This window comes from Selaginella moellendorffii, unplaced genomic scaffold, assembly GCF_000143415.4.
Source record: "Selaginella moellendorffii unplaced genomic scaffold, v1.0 SELMOscaffold_43, whole genome shotgun sequence".
NCBI lineage: Eukaryota > Viridiplantae > Streptophyta > Lycopodiopsida > Selaginellales > Selaginellaceae > Selaginella > Selaginella moellendorffii.
Window position 1 is genome coordinate 1450106 of NW_003314304.1, and position 22688 is coordinate 1472793.

The following is a 22688-nucleotide window of genomic DNA, read 5'->3' on the forward strand; positions in this document are numbered from 1 at the left end:
AATGTGTGGTTTATAATTGAATTATAATATGACAAGATTCCCTTTGTTAGATTTTGTTGTGAACAAAAATCCATGAGTGAGATCTCTTTGCAAGTAGGCTGTTGTTTTAATTCCTGTGCTATATGGGCGTTTTTATTGCATTTAGTATGGATTTGCAATCAGAGCACTACATCAGATTGTTAGCCAAGGTTTTTTTTTCTTGCATGGGTGTTTTGCCATCCACTTATAGTGCTATTAGCAAGTAACAACAAATGCCTTTAAGGGGTAAAATTATGATTTATATATTAACATTAGAAATATAAACAAGGTTTTCACTAGTGAAGAGTATCTCTCCATGCAAATAAGTCATAATCAACGCAAAAATACAAGCTTCCACCCTAGGTTGTATGATGTGTGTGATGTCACGAGGTTATATGGCCCACGGGAAGAAGCCACAACTCTCATATGGATGTAGACAAACAAACATGCATCCCCATTTTTATGTGTTGCCATATATTGCTCAAGCTTGTGTCCATCAGTCTGATTTGGCTTCCACCTCTACTATTAGAGCCTCCATATTATATCATGTGGTTGGAGCTTCCACCATTTCATGTGGAGCTTTTTCATTGGTGATCTTTTATTACCATTTTACATGAAGACTCTTCCATCATTTTTTGCATTACACTTCTTCATATGAAGGCATATCCTTCATCTCCTTGCATTGCACTTCCTCACATGAAGGCATTATAGTATAATAACTCTACTTACTTCAATGTATCTGAGTAAGAAATAAAAAGCCCAACCAACAATCTGATGTAAGTCAACTCAAAATATGCCCATGTCATACAAGGATAGCACAACACACCAAAACACAAAAGAACAAGAGTTATACTGTGGTGTGCAATGACTTGATCAATGCTTATTCTTGCTCTTCAAGTGCCTATGTTGTGCCTAGATAACACACAAAAGAATAAGACACATGGTTACCTACACACAAAGAGCTCTCACTCAAACCCTAGTCAATGTATGCTCTTACTCTTTGTTACACCTAAGATTGTGGGAAAGCTGTCACTCTTGAAAGAAAAGGTGAAATATGAAAGTGCTAGATTTTGTATGACATCCATTTGTGTGCATTTGTATGACATCCATTAGGTGCAATGTGGATGAGAAAAGAAATGATTCTTACTTTGTATACTCCTTTCCAATATTCCATCTTTATAGAAGTGGCATGCAGAAAATGGCCACCTTTATCCCTTTTCCACAATCCCTAATTATAATTAGCTTGTGTTCTTAAAGGTGATAATATGGAGATTAATATATGGACATTTTAGGGTTCTTGAGTGTTAGGGCTCATGGTCATGGACATCATCACGCAACTCCAGGACCAGGTGAACAAGATCGCCTTCCTCGCCTTCAACAGCGTCGGATCCTTGCAGCGCGATGCAGCGCCGGTCCGCCTCTCGCAAAACTACCCGGATCCACAGGCACTAGCTCCTGGCGCGCCTCCTCTGCCCGGCCAGCAGCAGCAGCAGCAGCAGCAAGCACAGCAATCACAGCAGCCACAACAGCAGCAAGAACAAGCCCCGGAAATGGCATCGACTCTCGTCCAGGCCGCAAAACAGGTTTGGATTTCTCGATTCTTTTTTCTTTCGTTCTTGCTCATTTTTTTTTTCTTTGCTGGCGCTTTTTCTCAGTTTGATGCGCTTGTGGCTGCCTTGCCAATAGCTGAAGGTGGTGAAGAGGCACAGCTCAAGCGAATTGCGGAGCTCCAGGTACTCTGTTGTTTTCTTCATTGATAGCAAAAACAAAGTAAGATCTCCTATTGAGCAGGCAGAAAACGAGGAGATTGGGAAAGAGCTACAGCTGGAGCTGGATCTTGCAGGTTCACTATTGATATTTCTCTCAGCTAAACAAACTAGACACAAAACCTCGTCTTCTTTTTTTTTTTTTTCCTGCGTGTTTGATTGAAAAACACAGAAGAAGAGCTCAAACTAATGAGGGAGCTCTTCCACACAGCTGCGGACGACTGCCTTCGTTTCAAGCAGTTACAATGACAAAAGCTTTCGAGGAGGTGAGTAGAGTTTTCCTATTCACATCAGAAACTCCTGACAATTAACTTACACCACGCTGATCTCCAGGAACATCGCTCTTTGCAGCTCCATTCTGTTCCTGGCAGTTTGATCTCGAGCTCTCGCTCTCGCGGCCTGGAGCCCGACTCTCCTCCTCCTGGCATTTTGAGCTAGCGGCTCCACTACCACCACTCTCCTCGCTCTTGGAATCCAGCTCTTGAACGGCCGTGAAGAGCGAGACTACGCTTTGAGCAATTTCTTCGACCACGGCTGCTTTGACAGCGTTTGATCCCCTTCGCGGCTGCTGCTGCTGCTGCTGCTGATGGTTTTCCTGCTCCTCCATTGGAAACCAGAAATCAGTGACGATTCCTCGAGGACAAACACAACTTATGCATCTCTGTCACGAACCTCCGAAGGCAGCGTGTCTTCTCCTCATAGGGCCAAGTGTTCTTCCATTTTCTTCATCATCTAAAGACGCGTGTTTCCATAGACCGCTTTCTTGTCTGTCACAGCTTGGACGAATTCCAGCTCGCGTCCACTGCTGAGATAATTCTCCTGTGTAGGCCCGTCCCGCAGCTCACGATGATCCCCCTGTCCAGCCCTTCTACATACCGTCCCTTTGAAAAATCTAGAGGCCGACCGCCAGCGTCAGTTACCACTCCCCCGGCTTCCTCCACTATCAACACTCCGGCAGCGTGATCCCAGATCTTCTCCTTGTAACCCGCTCTTGCGAATTTCATGAAGATCTCCGCGTCGCCACGAGCAATTGCTGCATACTTCGCCATACTGTAGACCCGTAACGGACGTTTCCTGCCAGGGAGACAAAAGTTAGTTTTTGCCGCTCGCAGAGAAAGACTTTCGCGTACCTCAGGCCAAGGCTGTCAGCAACTCCTTCCGTGAATGAATGGCTTGAGTTGGCCTTCTCGACAGGCTCGCAGAAAGTAGCTTGCGCTGGATCATCCACCGGAGAGACTGCTACCACTCGGGGAGGATTCAGCAAGAAAGAGCCATCCGAGTTCCAAACCAGGGGCTCCATCCATGCCTGTCCAGCTCCTTTTGCAGAGGTAAGAACACAGCCTTTGTGCCATTTTCCCGGTGGTGGTGGTGCGATCTTACTGGCAAGTCGGTAGTACTTCTGATGATAGTTCAGCCACTGCGGTCTCATCGGATAATTCGGGCAGCCGAGAACTCCCAGGACAACTCTTCCATCTTCGATCATCCCCAGAGCAATGGCATACTGATCCCCACGCACGAATCCAAGAGTTCCATCCACGGGATCCAAGACCCAGCTCCTGCTGGAGCGAACTTCCGAGTTTCCTTTGTTGATAGCTCGGAGCACCTCGATCGTCCCGAGCTTGCGCGATGGAGGAGTGAGACCGACCACCGAGGCTTGGGACAGGCACTCATTCACCACTGCTACGACCCGCTGGAGCGTCTGGATTCCATTCATTCCTTTCAGGCCTTTCGTGTCTTCCTCGGCTATGATCGATACCTCCTCTCCAAAAGCTTGGGAGAGCACCCAGCTAACGACTGCTTGGACTCCCCAGTCTAGAACAAGCAAGAACAGCCAGAGAGAATGAGCTCAAACGAGAAGAATTTTTCGCGCAATGGATTACCTGCGACTGTCACGAGCGATTTATCGTCCTTGGAACCGGCATTCTCTTCTTTCCGGAGAATTCTCTCCTGGACACGCTGCGCGAGCATACAACCCAGCTGCACAGCTCGAGCAGCCACTTCCAGTTCTTGGGCATAAACTCCCCTTGTGATTTTCTTGTCATTACCATCGCGATTGTGTTCTAAGCATTGCGGCCGTGGCTGCGCTCTGGAATCGATATTCCCAGTAGTCTCGCTCGACACAGCGCTCGGTCGCCAGCTCCGCGCCCTGGGACACGCGAGAGATCCTACACTCCAGCCACGCGCATTTCTTGAAATCTCGCGCAAAGAATCGAAATTTCCGAGCATACCTCTGTTAGGCAGTGCCGCCGTGGATCTATCGACTCCCTGGCGGCTCAAATCCACGCCAGGCGCTCGAAGGATCGCCCCCGCTTCCATCGCCCGCCCAGGACGATCTACATTTCCTCCCAAGAGCCCTAAACCCCTGTAAAACCCGCCCTAGGATTAACCCGTGTTTATTTAGCACTAGCCAAAATCCCACTATGGTAATTAATCCAGCATCGTTATTAACGCTTTCTCTGGAGCGCTGTACGAAGTTATCACCGTGGGCGATGCGGGAGTGTGCGCGGCCTGGACACCAACATGGTTGCGCGGAAGAAGTTCTAGACGCATGCTTCCAGCTCGAGAGTGATGCGTTCTTCCATTTGTGTTTGCTCCAACGCTGCTCGAGCGTTTTGCGGCGATTCGCTCCTTCCAGATCCTTCCATCCTACACCGACAAAGGCAAAATGGCCATCGCTGTGAGCTCTCTCCGATCCAGTCGATGGAAGTTCTAAGCCAAGAACAAGACTTAGAGAGGAAGAACTTACATGAACGATGCACGGCTCTGGATGCGGACACTTGATCGGGAGGATGTTTTCTGGGGGCTCAATTGGCTCTTCCAGTGGCAACAGCATTTCATTCTCCGGCTTCCTCTCCTGATGCTGCTGCTGCTGCTCCTGCTGCTCGACAATGAGCTCTTGCTCATTGGAAACATGGTCTTTTCCTGCTGAGTATTCTTCTTCTTCCTGGAGAACAAGAACTTAGAAACGTGGAACAGCATTTCTATTTAAACGATCAATCATACCTCGTGGTGATGATGCCTGTGTCGCAGCCGAGAAAAAAGGCCCATCACTGCAAAAGGCGAAAATACTGTTCTTCCTCGAGGCGAAAAACTCTTTCTTTAAACAGCACAAGTGTAGAGACTTTCTCCAGACAAGTGGGGAACTAGCCAAATCTTTCTAGAATCTACACGAAAAACTGGTGAGCGAAAGAGAAAGATTAAATCAACATGATTTGAGAGCTGCTACCAGTCATTGCTTACCAACGACTTACTTACCACCAGCAAAATCAAACTCGGCAGACAAAACATGCCACGTTCTTCCGGATGAGCTCGAGATTCTTTATAGCCGATCCGTTTCAGAGCACCATATCTTCTACCTTTTTTTTCCCGGCCCCAGAATCTCTACTCAGCGTTGAGCTATCTATCACCACTCTAATCTTGTCCCTGGTAAATCCCTGTGCCTGGAAAGATGATCTGCGAAGAGCTAGACTTCCAGAGAGTTGATCCTGCCGGTAAACACCCCCTATAGCTGTAAGAAGTGCCAAAGTAGCTAGCTTTCACAAGGCACTGTAGCTGCTTCTTCCTGGTGTTCTTCGGTTCTCCACCATGGCTTCCCAGCTCGAAACCTCAACACTTCTCCTTCGTCTTTCCAGCCGATTTCACAGGACTGGAGGCCTATTCCCAGCAGCGGCTCAGAACCATGTAGAGAGATCCACTTCTTCTCGAGCTGCTTGGACTCGGCCGGAGATTTCTCAATCCCCGCTTCTTCATCGGCTATCTCCTTCTTCCTTGTGTCTAGAAATGGATCTAGCTCGGGGTTTTCCAGCCGCGCTGCCGCTGCTGGCATGTAGAGAGAATCCCCTATCAGTGGAGATCCCAAAGCTGAAAATTGTGCACGGAGCTGGAGGAAAAAAATTGTTTCACACGTAAGCAATGACCACGAAAAATATTATTGTCACCTGATGTGTTAGACCCGTGAGCAGCTTCACTCTACATTCGTACGCAAACTTGGACTTTGTCCACCCGCAAGGCTGTACCTGATACTCGGACAGCGCGGCTTCTGATGGCCACGGAACCTGCTTGCATTCGAGGACGTGCATCACGCACAACTGCCATCCCAAGCGTTCGTCTACGGCGAATAAAAGTTAGAGAAAAGCAAAGCCATGACAAAGACTAGAAAAGAGAACTTTTTGCTTACTGTTGCTCATGATACGCGGCGGGTACTTATCAGATCGCATGTAGTGAGCAGTTTTTCCGAGAGGAACTGGAGCTGCTGCCAGCGCCAGATAAAACTTCTCCACTTTATTTTCCTGATGAATGCATAGCTTTTCGAAGTTAGTGCCTTGCTTTAGCTACTGCGAGTTTTATAAAGCCGACCTTGAGAAGCCTGTGGAAGCGTGAGGCAAACTCATTGTTCTTTGCGAGTAGCAGGCTTGAGGAAGAAAGCACACAAGAATATCAGGACAAATGGTATCACTGTCGAAAAAAATTACCAGCCTTCCGTGCAATTGTCCAGCTGATGCGTCGTCACAAGCGGCTGCTCAAGATTCAAGGCTCGTGTAGCAAAAGTCGAGCAAATCTCCTCGACGTTATCCACGCTTCCACCGACCTGTGCATCAAAAGCATGAGCACGGCTGATAAAAACTCGAGAACAAACGTACCGACACACCCGCTGGCTTGTTTAGCACCACAAAAGACTCTTCGTTGGCAATGATCCTTGATCTCCAGTCAACTTCATAGCATCTGGAAAAACGGGAGAAAGAAAACTCTGACAACTCAGTAGAACAACTCTGATGGAACCTCGGGAACCGCTTGGGATGGACGTGGACACGAATGTACGATCCGGGCTCGGCATAGTGATTTGGATCCGTCACCCTTTCAGGCTTTCGTGCTTCCACCAAAGAAACTCTGTCAAGAACCGGCCATTTCTTCGGCGAAGCTTTCTTGAAGAGCTGGACTTGCTGAGGAGTGAGGTTGAGCGGAGGCTTGGGACAGCGCAATGCGTGATGGACAGCGCCAAAGGACATCAAATCGGCCACATATCTACGCAAACCACCCAAGCTTTCAAGCCAAGTTCCTTTCGAAGAAACAAACCGGGAAAGTTTTCGATGCTTACTCTGATGGAAGCTTGAGAACTTCGCTGACGATACTCAGCACGGTTCCTTTTTTCTTGACCAAGAGATGCTCGATTCGTGGGCCAAGTTGTGTAGAAGGGCAAGGAAGCAAGCGCTTATATCCAGTGCCCGGCCTGGAAGAACAAAGAGGAAAATTTGAAAGCTTTACCTAGAGAAAATATGTGCTACGCGTCGTGTGAACAGCAGAAGGAAATGTAGCAAACCTATCCGCAGATGTTACTCCTGGAGTCGTCAAGATCGTCGCAATGGAGGCGGCCTCTTCGTCCGCGATCTTCTGCGCGGAGGGCTTGAGATGATACTTGAGGCCGCGAGATTGCTGCTGGGAGTGGCATTGCGAGAGCGGCGAAGCAAAGGGACGAGCTCGGCGCAGCAATGCCGCGGCCATAAACCTCTCCAAAAACCCTAGCGCATATCTTGCGAATATGCCAGAATTAAAAATTTACTGAGTATTAGATTTCGTGGGTTCGAATCCTGGCAGTATCGGGGTTTTCATTTTCCCGCTTTCGTGTTCTAGGGTTCTTACTCTAGATGATCTCTTCGCAGGAGGGAAAAGATGATCGATTTGGCAGCGCAGGCTCGTGGTTTGGATTATCAAGGCGCGCTACAAAATCCTCCCATGTTTCTTGCGACTAGCATCATCAAATGGAGGGCATACATTTTCGTGGCTTGTCTCATGGAGCTTTCTAGAGAGGTAAGCGCATTGCTATAAGAAAAAACCCCTGGCTTGGTGCCTCTATGAACAGGAAGTCAGGAACTCGCCTACAATCCTGGTTCTGGCTCTTGTGGAACAATTCCAGGCGAGTTTTTGGTGTTCTCTTCTCTTGGATGATCAATACCTGACATTGATGGTTTGGTAGTGGATGCCAGGTCTCCAGTGTAGAAGGTCCCTTCATCCATAGGCTGGATGGATTGTCAAAAAATGTCCCAGGTACTCACTCGTGAGTGGAAATTCGAAGGCGACATGGCCCTTGTCGTTAATTTCTTAAAAGAAGTAAGCTTCGCGGCCCTGGATGATCTTACTGCCATGATTTTCCAAAATGCTACAGGTACTTTGCATCTCTGTGGTTCTCAAAGCTAGAGTTTTATACAGCTATGGTTTCCATGCAAGGGAGCTATAGCCACGTTTTCGAAGATGACTAGCAATAATGCTCCCTTGCTGCAGTGGTTCTTCCTAAGGTGCTATAAAACTCATCTCTTACAGAACTCTCGATCTCACTTTCCTTCTCGCATCTGTTTTGCAGTGTACACTCTGAACCAGCCAGAAAACTCTCACTTCTCGAGGCTTCTCACAAAGTAAGACTAGTTTCTCACTTGCTTTTGTCTTGTCCTCATATTTCTCCTTTTGTCCCTAGCTTATTGACCCTCAGGCGATCAACACCGCTACTCGAAGATGGCTTCCAATGACAACATGAAAAGGCAAGCAACAAATCTTCGGACGTGGCTGTCACGAAAGGATAAAATAGTGGCGGCTCTCGTGATGGTCGGCGCGCTCTGTGCAGCAGTAGCCGTGATGATTTTCGGCAAAATACGCTTCTTTGGAGCTCAGAGCCTCGCGCCAGAGTTTTACAGCGATCTGATCCAGGAAGAAGGCTCTACTTGCTGGGAAACAAACTTCTTTGCGACCACTTATGACCCGTTCTACAAATGGATCGCCAGCACCTCGCTACCATCTGCTTTCAAAGACCTTCCGATCGAGCGTGCTACTCTCGGTTACCAGCGAGCGAGTGTATGGCGAGTTGCCGGGAATATGACACGGCACAACACCAGCTTCTTCTACAACTCGCCGGATCCACACGTTTTGGGAGGGGTCATAGCTCGGAAAAGCAGCAGCTGGATATGGACTATGGTCATCAACTGGGGGATGAGTGTCCGAATCTGCTTCACCACCACCGATCCTCTGCAGAATTCTTGCCTGTGGACGACTCCAATCGTCTGGACTGGAAAAGAAGGCGAGTTTGCACTGCTCATGTCCGCGGTCCCGTTTCGAAGAGCCTCGGCCAACCCGTACCAGGAGAGAAATCCTTATGCCAAGCATGGAAGCTACCTGAGCAACTTTGCTGGGAACGCGAGAACAAGCCAGTGCCTGATGATCAACGACCGGGTCGACAAGGGACGCTACTGGCAGTACATTTACTCCGGCAAGCCATGCAAGAAGTCCACACCGATCGTCTACACGCCGGACATCATCTCGTACCTTGCGTTCCCGAGCCACCAGTGTGCCTGCAATGGCTCGGTTTGCTTCGTGGGACTAAACATCACCGGCAGCTCGACTTCGGACGAAGATCTGCGCGTGAAGCTCAACTCCAGCCGCTGCGAGGATAGCAACTCTTTCTGGGGAGAACCGAGAATAGCCGATGTCCTCGTCTCGATCGTCTACTTCTCGTACAGCTCCCGGTGGGATCTACACTTGGGGATCAACGTGACTTTCAACGTGTCGGAGAAGCTCGAGGCACAGAAGCGTGTGGATGACTGTGTCCACGGGTGGCTGCAGCAGCGGGAAACCAAGCCGGGTGCTCAAGACGGCGCTGCTCTCTTGAGCTTCTGCTCGAGACCAGGCGAAGTTGTTCTCGAGGCGATTAAGAAGAGCGCCAGCGTCTTCGAGAAGTACCAGCAGCGGATCCTCGAGGGAGCGATTCTAGACACTCTGGAAGCCAAAGTGCCAGTGGAAGTCACGGACGACGTGCACTGCGGGATCGAGCGTGGCCAGATCGATCGCGAGACTTGCCTGCTGGGGCTGGACGAGGTGAAGACCAAGCAAGAAGCGGAGCTGCTGCTCAAGAACCTCCAAGCCTTTGCTCGAGTGGCGGACGTGAAACGGGTTGGAGAGCGGGAGTGGAAGAAAGGCTCGTCCAAGAGGTCGGACGTCTCGATCGAGATTGTGACGACGCTGCTGGCACTGCTCCTCACCGTCGCCGGGATGCTGAGCAAGAAGCTCCAGGACGTGGAAGACATGGTGCTCGACTGGGCCGCGGACTTCAAGGACTGGGTGAAGCGGAGGATTGGGATGCACTTCTTTCGAACAGGGATCCGGGGAGTGGTGATTTGCACAGCTGCAATGTGGAGTATGTTTGCTCTCTACAAGAGCATCGGAGATATCCAGACGGAGCCCGAGTTGGCCACCTCGGGGACTGTTCTTCAGAGGTCCAACGAGATCTACTTCCTGGTGACGACCACTTCGAGCATCCAGATCACTCCAAAGTGGATCGTGTTTTGGATGGTGTGCTCATTCGTGGGGCTGCTCTTGGTTGGAGCGCTCCTCTACGTCTATTTCCTCATGTCCTTTGTGGAGCTGGGCTTAGAGGCAGAGGCAAAGCAGTTGGATCGCCAAGAAACTTTTCCATAGCATTGCTTAAGATTATAAATAAACTTTTATAAACTTTTGATAGTAGAGATTATTTACCCTACTATGAAGATGGCTTTGTTATTGGTGATGGAGTATCTGGCGCCTGAGGATCTCCTTAAAATTGACAGAGCTACAGAGGGATATTATCGCCAGGAAGTGGTACAACAGTTGGTGAAATCCGGATGGTTTAGGACAGCTTTGGTAAATCTCAACAAAAGATGTGATTCTCAAACGTTTGAGATGGTGCTGTTTAGCTTGCCGAAGGATGTTTCTGCTACGTATGCAAGGGACGCAAGGGACGTGCTAAAGCAAATGAAGGCCCTTGGGTACAAACGCAACCTTAGGTTGTTTGAGAGAGCAAGAACGGAGTGGAATTTATCACGAGAGATGGCGTTTGATTTGTTCTCGGAGGTGAGAGGCGAGATTGATTTTTTCATGAGAGGCGATGAGGCTGGGGCAACAAGGTTATATGACTACATGCTAAACATGTGTAAAAGCTGTGATGAGGCTCTTGCTTTTGTGAGAGAGGCACGGTCAAAAGGCTTGAAGCTGAACGCAATCAGATTTGCAGCCCGGTTAGTGGGAGAGGATGCCTCACAGATGGCTAGGGCTACGAGTTTAATAGTGGAGGCTGGCGATTCTACTTCGGAGGAGACTATCTACGGGAAGATCATCATAGAGATGGCATCTTCTTCGACAGAAAAGGCTACAAAAGCACTGCAGCAAATGAAGTCTTTTGGGTACAAGCCTTCAGTTGAGCTGTATGACAAGTTGATAACATCTGCTCCATCCCAGTCGTTTCATCTGTTTCTTGCAATGGCGGATGAATGTGAGGTTGCAGCAACACCAAAGTGCTACAGGTTAGTGCTAAAGCATTGCTGCAAAGGGAGTTTTGACAATGCAATGAAGGTGGTGAAGGAAGTAAAGCGAACGAATGCCATGGAAGTTGACGACTTGGATGTCACAGAATGTGTGTTTGAATTAGTGGCGTCTCACCGGGTGCCTGATGCTGTTGCGCTGCTCATGGAATTTGGAAATTACGATGAAAAGGCTGCAATTGTTATGAAGAGTCTGAGGATCAGATATGAAAAATCACACATACAACAGTTTTTTGAGAGCTTGGTTGCATCAGGTGATTACCGGGTCTATCCTTTATGTTGTAAGGAATTCTTCACACCCTTCAGAGTTATGCGCAAGGATAAGTGTTTTGTGCCTATGAGTCTTCTACTCTCGTTTCTGCTGGTGGATAACCCAGACTATGAGACGTGCATGGGGGCAATCCATTGTTTAAAAGCAGCACACATGTTTGGAGAAGCAAAAAGTGTTGCTGCAAAGTTCCTTCGTTGAAATTTATCCTTTATTCTTATAATTGATAATGTTTTAATCTTCAATGAAACATTGGAAGATCATTTGAAACACTTAGAGCTTAGGGATGTTTGAAGAATATGCTTTGAAATTTGACTTGAGATGCCCTACTCTGGAGAGGAGGACGATGGCTGGGGTGGCCCCGAAGTGCTCGGCGCCGGCGCTACGCCCGCTAGGGTTTGGCGATCGATGGCAGCGGAGAGCGCTTGCGGTGCCATCGGCGGCGAGAGCGCGCCGTGCCAATGCGCTGGTTGCGCGATCCAAGTAAGATTCGCTCTAGAGGTCGCATCGCGAGAATGTGGCTGGGGATTTGGCTTGCTTTTCGCTCCAGCGAAAAGATTTGCATTTTCAGCTCCGATGACCGCGTGCCTTTTTGTTTGTCTAGATTTTCGGAAGTGGAAAGCATGAACAAACACTTTGGAATCAAAGGCATTGAGGTTGAGAGTGGTCTGGGCGATCTTCCGAAGGTAGTGCTGTGTAGCTCTGAAGGAAGGTAGTGATTTTTCCTCGCGTTTGGATTTTTTTCTACAACTTTTTCGTTTTTTTTCTTCTTCCAGCACTGCAGAGATTTATCTTTTTGGCGCGTGTATCACCTCGTGGAGAACTGTTTCTGGAGACGAGCTGCTCTTCGTGAGGCCAGATGCGGTCTTTGATGGAACGAAGCCAATCAGGTGACGAGTTTTCAAGCTTCTCGAGCAGTGATTGATGACTTGCGAATTTTTTCTTTTGTAGTGGTGGGATCCCTCATTGTTTTCCTCAGTTTGGACCAGGTGTTATGCAACAGGTGTGTGCATGCTTTTCTTACACTTCGCTTATCTATGGATCGTTTCGATAACAGCATGGTTTCGCGAGAAATGTTCCATGGACATTGTCGACGACTGAAAACTATTCCGGCTGTCCCTCCGTTACTCTGGAGCTCGAGCCCTCCGATTACAGCCGCAACATGTGGGACTGCGACTTCAAAATCGAGTATAAGGTGTCTTTTTCTCCACTGATCTAGAGCATTGGGACTTATGATCTCCCGCTTTCTTTTCAGGTCACACTAGAGCCAGAAGCTCTCAAAACACACATTCATGTAAAAAATGTCGACAACAAAGAGTTCTCGTTCACCACAGCTCTCCACAACTACTTTCACGTAAGCTTCTATCCTACTTGCTTGGCTTGTGGAGGACTAAGTTTAACTTCCAGGCAGCCATTGGTGATGTGTGTATCAAAGGTTTGAAAGGATGTAAAACTCTGAACAAAGACCCCGATCCCAAGAATCCAACACCCGGTGTCGAGAAGAGGTAGTGATATCGCTTTATTCTTTTCGTTTTTGATCACTTCTCTAAGATGTTTTCTTCTCCAGGGACGAAATAACGTTTTCAGGATTCTACGATTGTATGTACTTGAATGCCCCGAGAGAAGTGATACTGGAAAACGGCCTCGGCAATACCATCTCGATCAGAAACAAAGGGTACGTAACTTACGAGTCCCTTTTTTTTTTTCTTGAGCTTGGCCTCTCAAATCTCGCAAACTTCAGGTGGACGGACGCAGTGCTCTGGAATCCATACCTGACTTTGAAGGAATCCTACTTGAACTTCGTCTGCGTCGAGAATGCCAAAGTAAGTTTTTGCTCGATTCGATTCATCCATTTCTTTCGCTCTGGAATTCTGGAATTCGTGTGTGTCTAGCTTGATAAGGTGGTGTTGCAACCTGGAGAAGCGTGGGCAGCGGAGCAATTCTTGAGAGTTTGTAGCGAGTAGAGAGGTTTGTAAATTCGAAGAATTTTTTTTCCGAATCATCGATGTTCTTGGTGGTGTATACTTTGGACTTAGTTTTCTATGGGCTCTTTTAAAAGAGATGGCATTCTTCTCAATAGATTCGTCTTGTGCGCTATGGCGCTTCCATTTTTTAGGTTTGCGCGCGCGCGCCAGGGATCTGTGCGATGTGCCGCTCAAGAAGCGGCGCCACGATCTCATCTGGAAGAAGCAGCGCGTCCGTGTCGCCAAGGCGAGGTATGGATCGATCGATGTGAGTTTTTGCATCATGGCAGCGCAACGATAGCTGAAATCGATCTCTTTCTGGAGCAGGCCAGAGAGCTACTGCTACGATCGCCTCCTCCCTTGCCCTGGCGATGATCTCCCAGTGCGCATCGAGCATCTCTTCGTGGAAAAGAATGGGAATGTGGTGGATTACCTTTGCCAGGCTTTGTCACTGCCATCTCTGTGAGTAGCAAGCATTGTTCTTCGTATCATTGCGTGAGTAACTTTATTCTTTTCTCGCGTTTGTGTAGATATGTGAATGATTTGATCGAGTTTGGAGCTGTCTACCATGCGCTGCGATGCTCCGAGCCGCCCGAGACCGCTCCAAAGGAGCATATGGAGTTTTACAAGAGAGCTCTGGCTATGGATTTGCCTCGCGTGAAAGGAATGTCGGTCCAGGAATCACAAAAGGCTCGAAGAATCGTGAGTAAGCACGAAGAAGTTGAGGCTGGCTCTTACATGCGAGTACACGTCCATCCCCGGCGTTTTCCCAGGCAAGAAACTCTGGCTGGTTGCTTTTTCTCTCTTGTTTATACTCGTGTCTTCTTTGTGGTTAGATGCTATGAAGTGGACTGGAAATCCAGGATCCTGGCCGAGAATGATCTCTTTGTGGTCTTGGACAAACCAGCTGGTGTGTCGGTATGTGATTTTTTTTTCTCATCTAGAATGGATTCGTGAAAGAAAAATCTATGATTTCGTTCAGGTTGGAGGCAGTGTTGATAATCTGGAGGAATCGTGTGTCACTTTTGCATCTCGAGCACTTGGCATGGCGTTTCCTCTGCTCGTTACGCACCAGATTGACAACTGCACTGAAGGATGGTAAAGGTTTGCTTTGCAAACTTATTTAGTTCATTGCTTTCTCTTCTCAAAAAGTTTTTTTTTTGTCCTGCTGGCGTAGTGTCGTTCTTGCCAAGGATAAGGATTTCGTCTCGAACTTCAATCGGCTGCTACGGGTCTGAGATTGAAAACTTTTATCTTTTCTCAATTCCGAGCTTAACAGATTGGAAAAAAACAGACTAGAAAGGTGGACAAACGGTACCTTGTTCTGGCGGCTTCCCCAGTTCCGCTAGGAATCGTGAGCCATTACATGCGACCGGATCATTTCGCTCCTCATCTTTTAAGTCAAGGTATCGTAGTAACCATGCCAGGGACTGCTACTAAGTAATCACCTTTGCAGACAAACGCCAAGGATGGCACTTGTGCTCGATGGAAGTCTTGCAATGCCACCAAGTAGAATGGCCGTCGGAGGCACGACTACGCGAGAATGGTGTCAGCAATTGCGAGTTGGAGCACGATGGTCACGCTTACGAATGCGAAGTAAAACTTCTCACCGGGAAAACACACCAGGTTCTATACAGCTCTCTCTTTTCTTCTCCGACATACATACCAAGCTTTTTAACTCTCAGGTTCGAGCTCAATTCGCTGCTCTAGGAGCTCCCATTCTCGGCGACACGATTTACATCCCAGCTGCGATTGCTCGTCGGCAAAACCGTGCGATCGATCCGGTTCTTCGAGACGATGGCCAGTGGAGCGAAGAGCGAGAAGAGAGATGGATCCTTCACCATGGATCCAGCGCTCCCAAGCTAGCGATCGGCCTCCAGGCATCGTCCATTTCGTGGATTGGCGACACAACCATCGATATCCTCCTGGTGGACGAAGAACCGATTGATCGAGAAAGCTCACAAAGTAACTTTAGTTTCCACGCAAGCAGTCCTTGGTGGAGAGCTACGTAAAACTTTTGCCACGGTAATTAACTGTATGGTAGAATATGAATCCGTCGATTTGATGGAATCTGGGCCGTCGATTCGCGCCAGTGGACAATTGGAGCTTTTTTAGCTCCCTTTAGGGTTTAGAGGGAGGAGGCGATGGCGATGGCGATGGCGGGGTAGCGCGCCGAGAGAAAAGGTACCGGAAATTCGACGCAGAGCTATGGATGCATTCCCGCAATCTCATCATCTCGCGGGAGCCTACGCGAATTCTTCCAGAGCTGCTCCATCCAGCTATTTCGCGCCGCCGATGACGATTCCGGCCGAGCCCTACGCGGGTAATCTCCCCGCGTCGCTGCCTTTGAATTCCCAGCACCTCTCCGCCCTCAAGCAAGAGGCCGAATTGGAGGCCTTGCTAAGCTTCCCGGACGATTCTTCCAATCCGGGCGAGAATTTTCCACTTGGCTCGGAGCGGCCGACTTGGGCGGAGGCGGAGCTTGTTCCAGAGGACGACATCATTGCCACTTGCTGGAATGGCTTTCCCAGCCAGAATGGTGGCCTGCCACAGGTATGAGCTCCTTGTTTTCTCTTGTTTGTGATCGATCGAGAGCTTTGTTCTGTGTAGGAGGCTAGTGACATGCCGCCAAACGCTCTTGGATTTGCGAGCCAGCCATCGACGTCCGCTGGCACTGCTGCCTTGACCACCTCACCGATGCTCAAGCAGCGTTTGAGATGGACTCCGGAGCTACACGAGCGGTTTGTGGATGCTGTGAGCAAGCTCGGTGGCGCTGAAAGTAAGTCCTTTTGATACATCCATCCATCCATCCATTCTCTGATGTGTTTTTTCTTTTCTTTGATGATAGAAGCGACGCCAAAGGCTATCTTGACAGTCATGGACGTGCAGGGGATAAACATTCTCCATGTCAAAAGCCACCTCCAGGTGTGTTTTGTGCATTGAGCTTTCATTCCAAAGCTTCAAGCTTTTGTTTGCAGAAGTATCGCCTCGTAAAGGACATTCCAAATTATGGCGAAGGTAGCTTTCGTCCGGACATGAATAGTTCATGCTATGACTAAACCCGTGTTTGTGCTTGTGTTTCAGCAAAACCAGAGAAGAAGAGAAACACTGCTCCAAACTTTGACGCGTAAGCTCTTGGAGGAAGTTTCTTTCTTTTTAGTACTTGTTCCTTATTTCTTTCTCTGTTGCTTGCTATGGCAGGGCACTGAGGGTGCAAATAGAAGTACAGAAGCAACTACACGCACAGCTGGAGGTAACGTTTTCCCTTTCTTCTTTCCAGTGCAAAACTCCGGGTCCTGTTCTTTCTCCAGCTACAACGACAATTACAGCTCCAAATTGAAGCACAAGCGAAGAACTTGAAGAACATGTTTGAGTTCCAGCAAAAGGTTGAGGTGAACCAGCAGTGCAAGAAGGAGCCAGAGGAGGCTGCTCCAGCAGCGCCGCAGTCGACAGTAACCGAGGCTGCAGCTAGCGTCTCGTCAGACGCCGAGTGCCTTGAACCGGCCTCCAAGAAATCCAAGATTTCGGAGGAGCAAAGGCAAAATTCTATCACCATTGACGACGAGAGATAGAGATTGTATACTAGCGGTTTCGTGTCAATGGCATTGCCTCTAGAAAAGGACACCATGCCTCCGAGAATAACTGTAATCTATTCATTTAATTTTCAGCTATAACTTTCAGAGATCACTCTTGCTGCGCTCTTTGGAAGGTTTGGTACGCTCTTCTGCTTTGGATGCACACTTGACCACTACACAATCTCGGATTGCCGTACCTTAATCTTTAGGCTCTTTGGCTTGCGAAGCTCCAAAGGATACCTGCGAGCGATGGTGTTTAGATCATTTTTATCTCATAAAAATCGATGAGATACAAACCATCTGCGATTGTCCATCTGGAACGCATACATCTCGTTCATAAAAACGCTGTGCAGGCAAAAATCATTAGTTTTTCTGATGACCAACACATGCATTCAAACCTTTATCATAAGTATCAACTACACCGCCAAACAAGATGGCTCGTCTCTTGTGGACAACACGCACAAATATCTCATCTAAATAAACAGCAAGCTGAAAACCAGTTCTAGCTGAAGGCCAGGAAGCTTTGCCACTGCAAAAGAAAATCAGTTTCGTTGTTAAAAAACAAGGAAGAACGATGAGGGACAGAAACAAACCTTACAATTGTCTAAATCCAGCACTTAAAGATCATTGAAGTACCTGTGTCAAAAATTCAATATTAAACATTTACACTGCTGAAACAGCCGACCTTTCTTCCCTCGGCGTGTCATAAAATCCACCAAATGGAATCATTTTATGTTTGTTTATGGTCTTGTCCTTTCCGTTTAATTCCTAAATTAACTCTTACATTACCGCTGGCATATGCACTGCTGGCAAGGTTCATGCTCTCCACTGCCCCTTCGATCCAGGGCAAACTTCCATGGAGGAGGAGCGACGAGAGATCTGCTGTGCCTCTGTCAAGGAGATCAAGGAGGCTCTCGCAGCGAAGCGGGACAACAAGCGGCACTTCAATGCGATTCATTTTTTTTGTGGGCAGATCTCGAGGCTGGAGGCGCTTGACTCATCCAAAGGTGAGTTTGTTGATCAGGTGAGTGCTACCGTCGAGAGTTTTGGAGGCACAGAGGAGGATCTGATTGGTGTGCTCAACTGGTGCATTTCAAATCCGCCCTGTTTAGACAGGGCTCTGGATGTGGGAGATGCTCCTGGTGATGGCAGTTCGTCTGCTGCTGCTGCTGCTGCTGCTGCTCACATTGACATTCTCAAGGCCGCTTTGGTACCACAGCTCGACATCAGATTCATCCACTTCGCTGCCAGGGTCGCTTGTAGGTTGGGCATTCCCAGTGATCGAATGCAAAGGGTGGCAGAGGGCATTGCTCCTCCTCAGCAGGGACAGGATATTGGCCAGATTGAGGTGCAGAGGTTTGCAAAGCTGATGATGACAGAGGAATTCAAAGTCTTCAAAGGGCTAGGTTTCTATTGGGAAGGCAAAGACATCCTCACACCACCTCAGGAGCTTGAGTTGGCCTTTGCTCAGCTCGACTGCTTGACATACCTCTTCTTGCGCAATGTTCGGAACCCAGAGACTCTCGTCCTTAGGAAAGCAGGAAACAACTTGAAACGTCTCGAATTGCTGGCGAACAGGATGACAGTGGAAGGATTTGGGAAATTGAGTAGGGATCTGGCAAGTCAGGAGTGCAAGGTGGAAGAGTTAGCCATCGTTCTGGATGAGGGCATTGCCAAGGAAGGGTGGGAACAGGCATTTCAGAATGGCATTTGCAATAAGCTAGTAGAACTGAGGGCATCGTTTCCAGAGGGGGCAGGTGAAGCACTCTTCAAGGCACTCACTTGTCCAAACTGTTCGCTCCGAAGACTACACCTAGATGAGGAAAGTGATGCTGCAGTGTTGCCATGGGTATGCAAGGCTCTTCAGGAGGGCACCAGCCTGTCAGTTTTAGATTGCCGAAGACAGAGTGAGGACCTGAGCAATGCAACGGGCCTGGGTGAGGCCCTGAGCAGCGCTAAGTGTGGCTTGGAGGAACTCAGCGTTACTCTTTATCCAGGTGATGGTGGTGGATGGTTGGGCAAAGCGCTACAAAATCCCAATTGCAAGCTGATCAAGCTCAACCTTGAACTTGATTGTCCCAACGAGGGAGGAGGAATGGTCTGTGACAGCAGTCTGTGGTCAGCTCTCTCAAGCCCACATTGTAAGCTGCGCCATTTGGAAATAAGTGGTATCTCGGGAAGAGAGTTACCGTTGGAGATTGCCAAGGGCATAGAGAAGAGCCAACTGGAGCATTTGGGTATATGGAGGTGCAAAATCACGAATGGGGAGCTCTTTTGGAAAGCTATCACCAGCTGCAAGTCTCTGAAAGCTTTGTCATGTCACTCGGAACTGCCATGGAGGTGCCTTTTGGGAAGCAGCATTGAAGACTTGGAAATACGTCAGGAAGAAATTGAAAAGCTGGAAGAGCTTTGCCAGTTGCTGGGGGATCCAAAATGCAAGGTGCGCAGATTCAGGGCTCCTTTTCTTAGAAGTGATGCACAGAAAAGACAAATTCTGGCTGCCCTGGAGGAAAACTACCAAAGCCTCGTGGAAGAGCTTGATATAGGCAGTGATTCCGAAGCTTCTGAAGCTTTCAAGCAGAGGTGTTCTGGTCTTTTAGAGCGGAATGCAATCTTCCAGCAGAGTGCATTCAAAGACTTTGGCAACCCGTCAACAGCAAAGCTCTTCTTGTGTGGTGCTAGCAGGGTTGGAAAGACCACAATAAAAAAAAACCTCTGCCGCAGAGTGTCTTGGTTTCCATCATGTCTCCAAAGGCATGCTTCAACAGCAGGCATTGAGCTGCAACCACTTGTCTATGCGACCACCAAACAAAAGCTGCTCATTTGCGACCTGGCTGGACAGGAAGAGTTCCATGCTTTCCACCAGTACTTTCTCAGAGGAAGTGAGAAGGATCTCTTCTTGATCGTATGCAAGGTGGAGGATGACAATTGTGAGGTTTTCAAGCAGAATTTGGTTTACTGGCTGAGGTTCATCGCTTCACATCAATCAGCCTCACCCAAAAGGAAGCCCAGGGTCTTGATTGCCTTGAACTTTTTCACTCCAGAACCCGACTTTGACCCAAAGGAGGTGGTTTCTGCAATAATCTCCGACAAAGGCTATGGGCAAGTACTTGAGTTTGGGACAGATCTTTGTTTTGAGGTGGTGGCCACTCAAGTGAAAGATTTAAGGGGGATAAAAACCATGTTGGGGAGTTGCTTGGAAGAACTGCTGTCAGCCCAGCAACAAATACCACAGGAATGTCTCAAAGCAAAGAGGAAATTGGTACAAGATCCAAGTCACAAGAAGGTCATACCCCTAGATAAAGTTGGCAAAATCCTCTTGCCTCACAGCAGTTCCAAGAATGTTCTCAAATTCGTCTTGCAATTTCTACATGATTCTGGTGATGCAATTTACTTTGGCTTGGGACATGAAGAGGACGACATTGTGTCTCAATTTGTCATCTTAGATGTCCAATGGTTTATCAAGGATGTGGTGCAACTCTTCATACATACTGAGACAAGCAAACTCAAAAGTCAAATGGAAACACACAGAGTTAAACATCAGTTGAAGCAACAATGTGGGAACCAAGACAAAATAGTGGAGTACATTCTTGGAGTGCTCCATGAGATGGGAGTGATATTGCCTTGGGATGATACATGGGATGGGAATTGGCATAACTTGCCCAAAGAGTTGATAATGCCAACACTATTGCAAGAAGAATATTCACCTCCAGAATATTTATTATTGCCATCAGTGCCAATTGACACTCAAAAAAACCACAACTACTGGGGCAGGAGGTTTGAATGCAAAGACAAGGACTTGAAATTGTTTCCTGCAAGTATTTTCACAAAGATCCAAGTTAAACTTCACAAATTAAGCAAGCAAGGTATCAGGCTTGGGAATGGATGGGTGGCTTTGAAAGAAAACCTTATCGAGACAATTGTGAGAGTTGGGGGAGACACAGATAATTGGAAAGATAGGCAATGGGTTGATGTCATCATCTATTACCCAAAAGAGGTAGAGAATGCACCAAGGCCAGATTTGGAAAAAGAAGCTGAAGGATGGATGGAAAAAATTAGAAATTGCATTATTGGGGTATGCATGGAGGATTGCCCATTTTTGGAAATTGAAGAAAATGTGATAAGGCGTGGTTATGTGTGGAAAAGGATACTAAATAAGGTAGGTAAACCAAAATCATGGGATGCAGTTATTTGTCCACTAAAGCAAGTCAAATATGAAGCAAGAGAAAGAGGTTTAGACTACTCCCACACTTGGAATTATTCACATGAAGTAGAGAGTTGGGATGTGATTAGTGATTTGAAGGTCTCAGATGAGAATGCTTTGGCCAAGTTATTGATGCCCAATGAGCAAAAACATGAAGTGGTGAATAAGTTTGTTGAACTTCATGAACTCTTGAAGGACTATAAGGAGGTTGGAGAAGTCACAATTCCCAAGGCATCATCAGATGTTATCGAGTTTCCAAATGTTGAAGACTTAAAACTTGATGCAATCTTTAGATATATTAAGAATCGTTTTGATAAGGTGGATATGAAACTTGATGACATTGAAGTAAGCATTAACAAGCTCAAGAATGAACTCAAGTGTACCATGGAGAAAGTGAATACAATCCATACAACATGTTTGCAGGTATTATTGAAATTGGAGACAGATTGCCCAAAATATCCATATATTCTTGATGAGAATAATAGGTGGAAAAATTACAGTAAAATACTGGGAACACATGTTAAACTTCACTACTTGTGTGAATGGCCTAGAGGAACTTATACTCAGGGAACTAAAGGTCATCAAGTGAAGAGTTCTATAGGTGTTGAATTGGATCTCCCACCAAATTGGCTCAAGAAATTTGCTCCAATACTTAAACATACATTGATCCTATTATTTATTGGGGCCAAAGTTGGAGGATATTTTGTTGGTGTTGGAGAGATAATGAATGCAATGGTGGATGAAATCAAGGGAAGCCTTATAAGCTTTTTGGATGCATGTCTTCTCAAAAGCAAGCTAACTACAAATCCCAAAGCAGAAGATGTGCAAGAAATATTTAAGCTAGTGATAACTAAATTTGAGAAAAAAGAAAAGCAGGAGACAATCATGGAAAAATATTTTGCTCTTCATCCCATAATCCTAGAGGGAAGAAAAATATGGGTTTGCAAAGGTATTTAGTATTTAAGTTTTTTGTTTTATCTAACAAATACTATTCTAAAGCAGATCATTAATCTATATTTTTATAAGGTGGTTTTGCAAAATGAAGGTAAATAAATATGCTTTATATAGTTATTACTATATGTCTTTAATATGATTGGGTTATATTTTGTAGCAGAAGTTGATGAGGTAAGTTTATATTATTGCTCTAAAATATTCTTCATATTTATTCTAATGTTCCAAGTTTATTTCAGTGTTGAATGCTTAATAATCTAAGTGAAGGAAAATCTAGTTAAATGATTTCATATTAACAACATTTCGATATGAAAACTAAAATTGGGAAAAAAAGGTGATCAGAAGACAAATATTTTAATATCTATCTCATAATCTTGGATGATAAAACAATATGAATTTACAAAGGTATTTTACATTGAAACATATCTATATTTTTAATTTTATCTAACAGAGACTATTAGGGCATTTAAAATAAATCATTGATTATATTAATTTTTGAGGCTATTTGACAAGGCAATGATAAATCAAACGTCATCTATATAGTTATAGCTATGGCAAAATGTTATTTTTATTATAATTATGCTACATTTCCTAGTATAAGTTGGAT

The 22688-nt window shown here is 46.8% G+C and overlaps 8 protein-coding genes and 1 long non-coding RNA gene across 15 annotated transcripts; 6 read left to right on the forward strand and 3 right to left on the reverse strand.

Moving 5' to 3' along the window:
- Positions 1-973: 973 nt before the first annotated feature.
- Positions 974-2226, forward strand: LOC9647358 (mediator of RNA polymerase II transcription subunit 21). The gene is made up of 5 exons (XM_024684917.1): positions 974-1601; positions 1674-1751; positions 1810-1861; positions 1957-2050; positions 2118-2226. The coding sequence occupies exons 1-4, from the start codon at positions 1332-1334 to the stop codon at positions 2031-2033; spliced, it is 477 nt and encodes a 158-aa protein (XP_024540685.1). The 5' UTR covers positions 974-1331; the 3' UTR covers positions 2034-2050; positions 2118-2226.
- Positions 2041-7298, reverse strand: LOC9647359 (PAP-specific phosphatase HAL2-like). Of its 5 annotated transcripts, none has more exons than XR_002993529.1 (12): positions 7102-7298; positions 6880-7011; positions 6564-6806; positions 6425-6506; positions 6257-6372; positions 6141-6195; positions 5962-6073; positions 5723-5892; positions 5040-5664; positions 4788-4948; positions 4531-4728; positions 4162-4430 (listed from the first exon to the last, which is right to left on the reverse strand). XR_002993529.1 is itself a non-coding variant. In XM_024684910.1 (6 exons), exons 3-6 carry the CDS (start codon positions 4098-4100, stop codon positions 2555-2557), a joined length of 1359 nt encoding a protein of 452 aa, XP_024540678.1. In that variant the 5' UTR covers positions 4101-4430; positions 4531-4728; positions 4788-5299; the 3' UTR covers positions 2041-2554. The 5 variants fall into 5 exon arrangements, 1 of the variants encoding a protein (XP_024540678.1); XR_002993530.1 differs by having other exon boundaries at positions 4788-4960; XR_002993528.1 differs by having other exon boundaries at positions 4164-4430; positions 4788-5664.
- Positions 4212-4832, reverse strand: LOC112349879. Its single transcript, XM_024685059.1, has 3 exons — positions 4788-4832; positions 4531-4728; positions 4212-4430 (listed from the first exon to the last, which is right to left on the reverse strand). Exons 1-3 carry the CDS (start codon positions 4830-4832, stop codon positions 4212-4214), a joined length of 462 nt encoding a protein of 153 aa, XP_024540827.1.
- A 736-nt stretch (positions 7299-8034) lies between the features above and the next one.
- On the forward strand, positions 8035-10288 carry LOC9647360. The gene is made up of 3 exons (XM_002979981.2): positions 8035-8074; positions 8140-8191; positions 8251-10288. The coding sequence occupies exon 3, from the start codon at positions 8289-8291 to the stop codon at positions 10239-10241; it is 1953 nt and encodes a 650-aa protein (XP_002980027.1). The 5' UTR covers positions 8035-8074; positions 8140-8191; positions 8251-8288; the 3' UTR covers positions 10242-10288.
- A 1424-nt stretch (positions 10289-11712) lies between these two features.
- Positions 11713-13386, forward strand: LOC112349809 (putative glucose-6-phosphate 1-epimerase). The gene is made up of 10 exons (XM_024684914.1): positions 11713-11870; positions 11992-12099; positions 12164-12277; positions 12339-12390; positions 12445-12582; positions 12643-12741; positions 12795-12892; positions 12955-13062; positions 13129-13210; positions 13280-13386. The coding sequence occupies exons 1-10, from the start codon at positions 11734-11736 to the stop codon at positions 13349-13351; spliced, it is 1008 nt and encodes a 335-aa protein (XP_024540682.1). The 5' UTR covers positions 11713-11733; the 3' UTR covers positions 13352-13386.
- Positions 13368-15421, forward strand: LOC9646871 (RNA pseudouridine synthase 6, chloroplastic). Of its 3 annotated transcripts, none has more exons than XM_024684913.1 (9): positions 13368-13603; positions 13679-13813; positions 13882-14124; positions 14188-14269; positions 14334-14449; positions 14529-14583; positions 14631-14757; positions 14808-14977; positions 15037-15421. In XM_024684913.1, the coding sequence occupies exons 1-9, from the start codon at positions 13449-13451 to the stop codon at positions 15361-15363; spliced, it is 1410 nt and encodes a 469-aa protein (XP_024540681.1). In that variant the 5' UTR covers positions 13368-13448; the 3' UTR covers positions 15364-15421. The 3 variants fall into 3 exon arrangements, with proteins under 3 accessions (XP_024540681.1, XP_024540679.1, XP_024540680.1); XM_024684911.1 differs by having other exon boundaries at positions 13387-13603; positions 14646-14757; XM_024684912.1 differs by having other exon boundaries at positions 13449-13619.
- Positions 15422-15437: 16 nt separating this feature from the next.
- Positions 15438-17038, forward strand: LOC112349810 (protein PHOSPHATE STARVATION RESPONSE 1-like). Its single transcript, XM_024684915.1, has 7 exons — positions 15438-15904; positions 15962-16130; positions 16200-16276; positions 16330-16369; positions 16436-16478; positions 16553-16604; positions 16663-17038. The coding sequence occupies exons 1-7, from the start codon at positions 15560-15562 to the stop codon at positions 16921-16923; spliced, it is 987 nt and encodes a 328-aa protein (XP_024540683.1). The 5' UTR covers positions 15438-15559; the 3' UTR covers positions 16924-17038.
- Positions 17039-17123: 85 nt separating this feature from the next.
- On the reverse strand, positions 17124-17380 carry LOC112349811. Its single transcript, XR_002993533.1, has 3 exons — positions 17325-17380; positions 17224-17271; positions 17124-17166 (listed from the first exon to the last, which is right to left on the reverse strand). It is a non-coding gene; the product is annotated as an uncharacterized LOC112349811 (long non-coding RNA).
- Positions 17381-17752: 372 nt separating this feature from the next.
- On the forward strand, positions 17753-22598 carry LOC9646872. The gene is made up of 4 exons (XM_002979983.2): positions 17753-22079; positions 22133-22255; positions 22321-22486; positions 22543-22598. The coding sequence occupies exons 1-2, from the start codon at positions 17783-17785 to the stop codon at positions 22138-22140; spliced, it is 4305 nt and encodes a 1434-aa protein (XP_002980029.1). The 5' UTR covers positions 17753-17782; the 3' UTR covers positions 22141-22255; positions 22321-22486; positions 22543-22598.
- Positions 22599-22688: the final 90 nt, after the last annotated feature.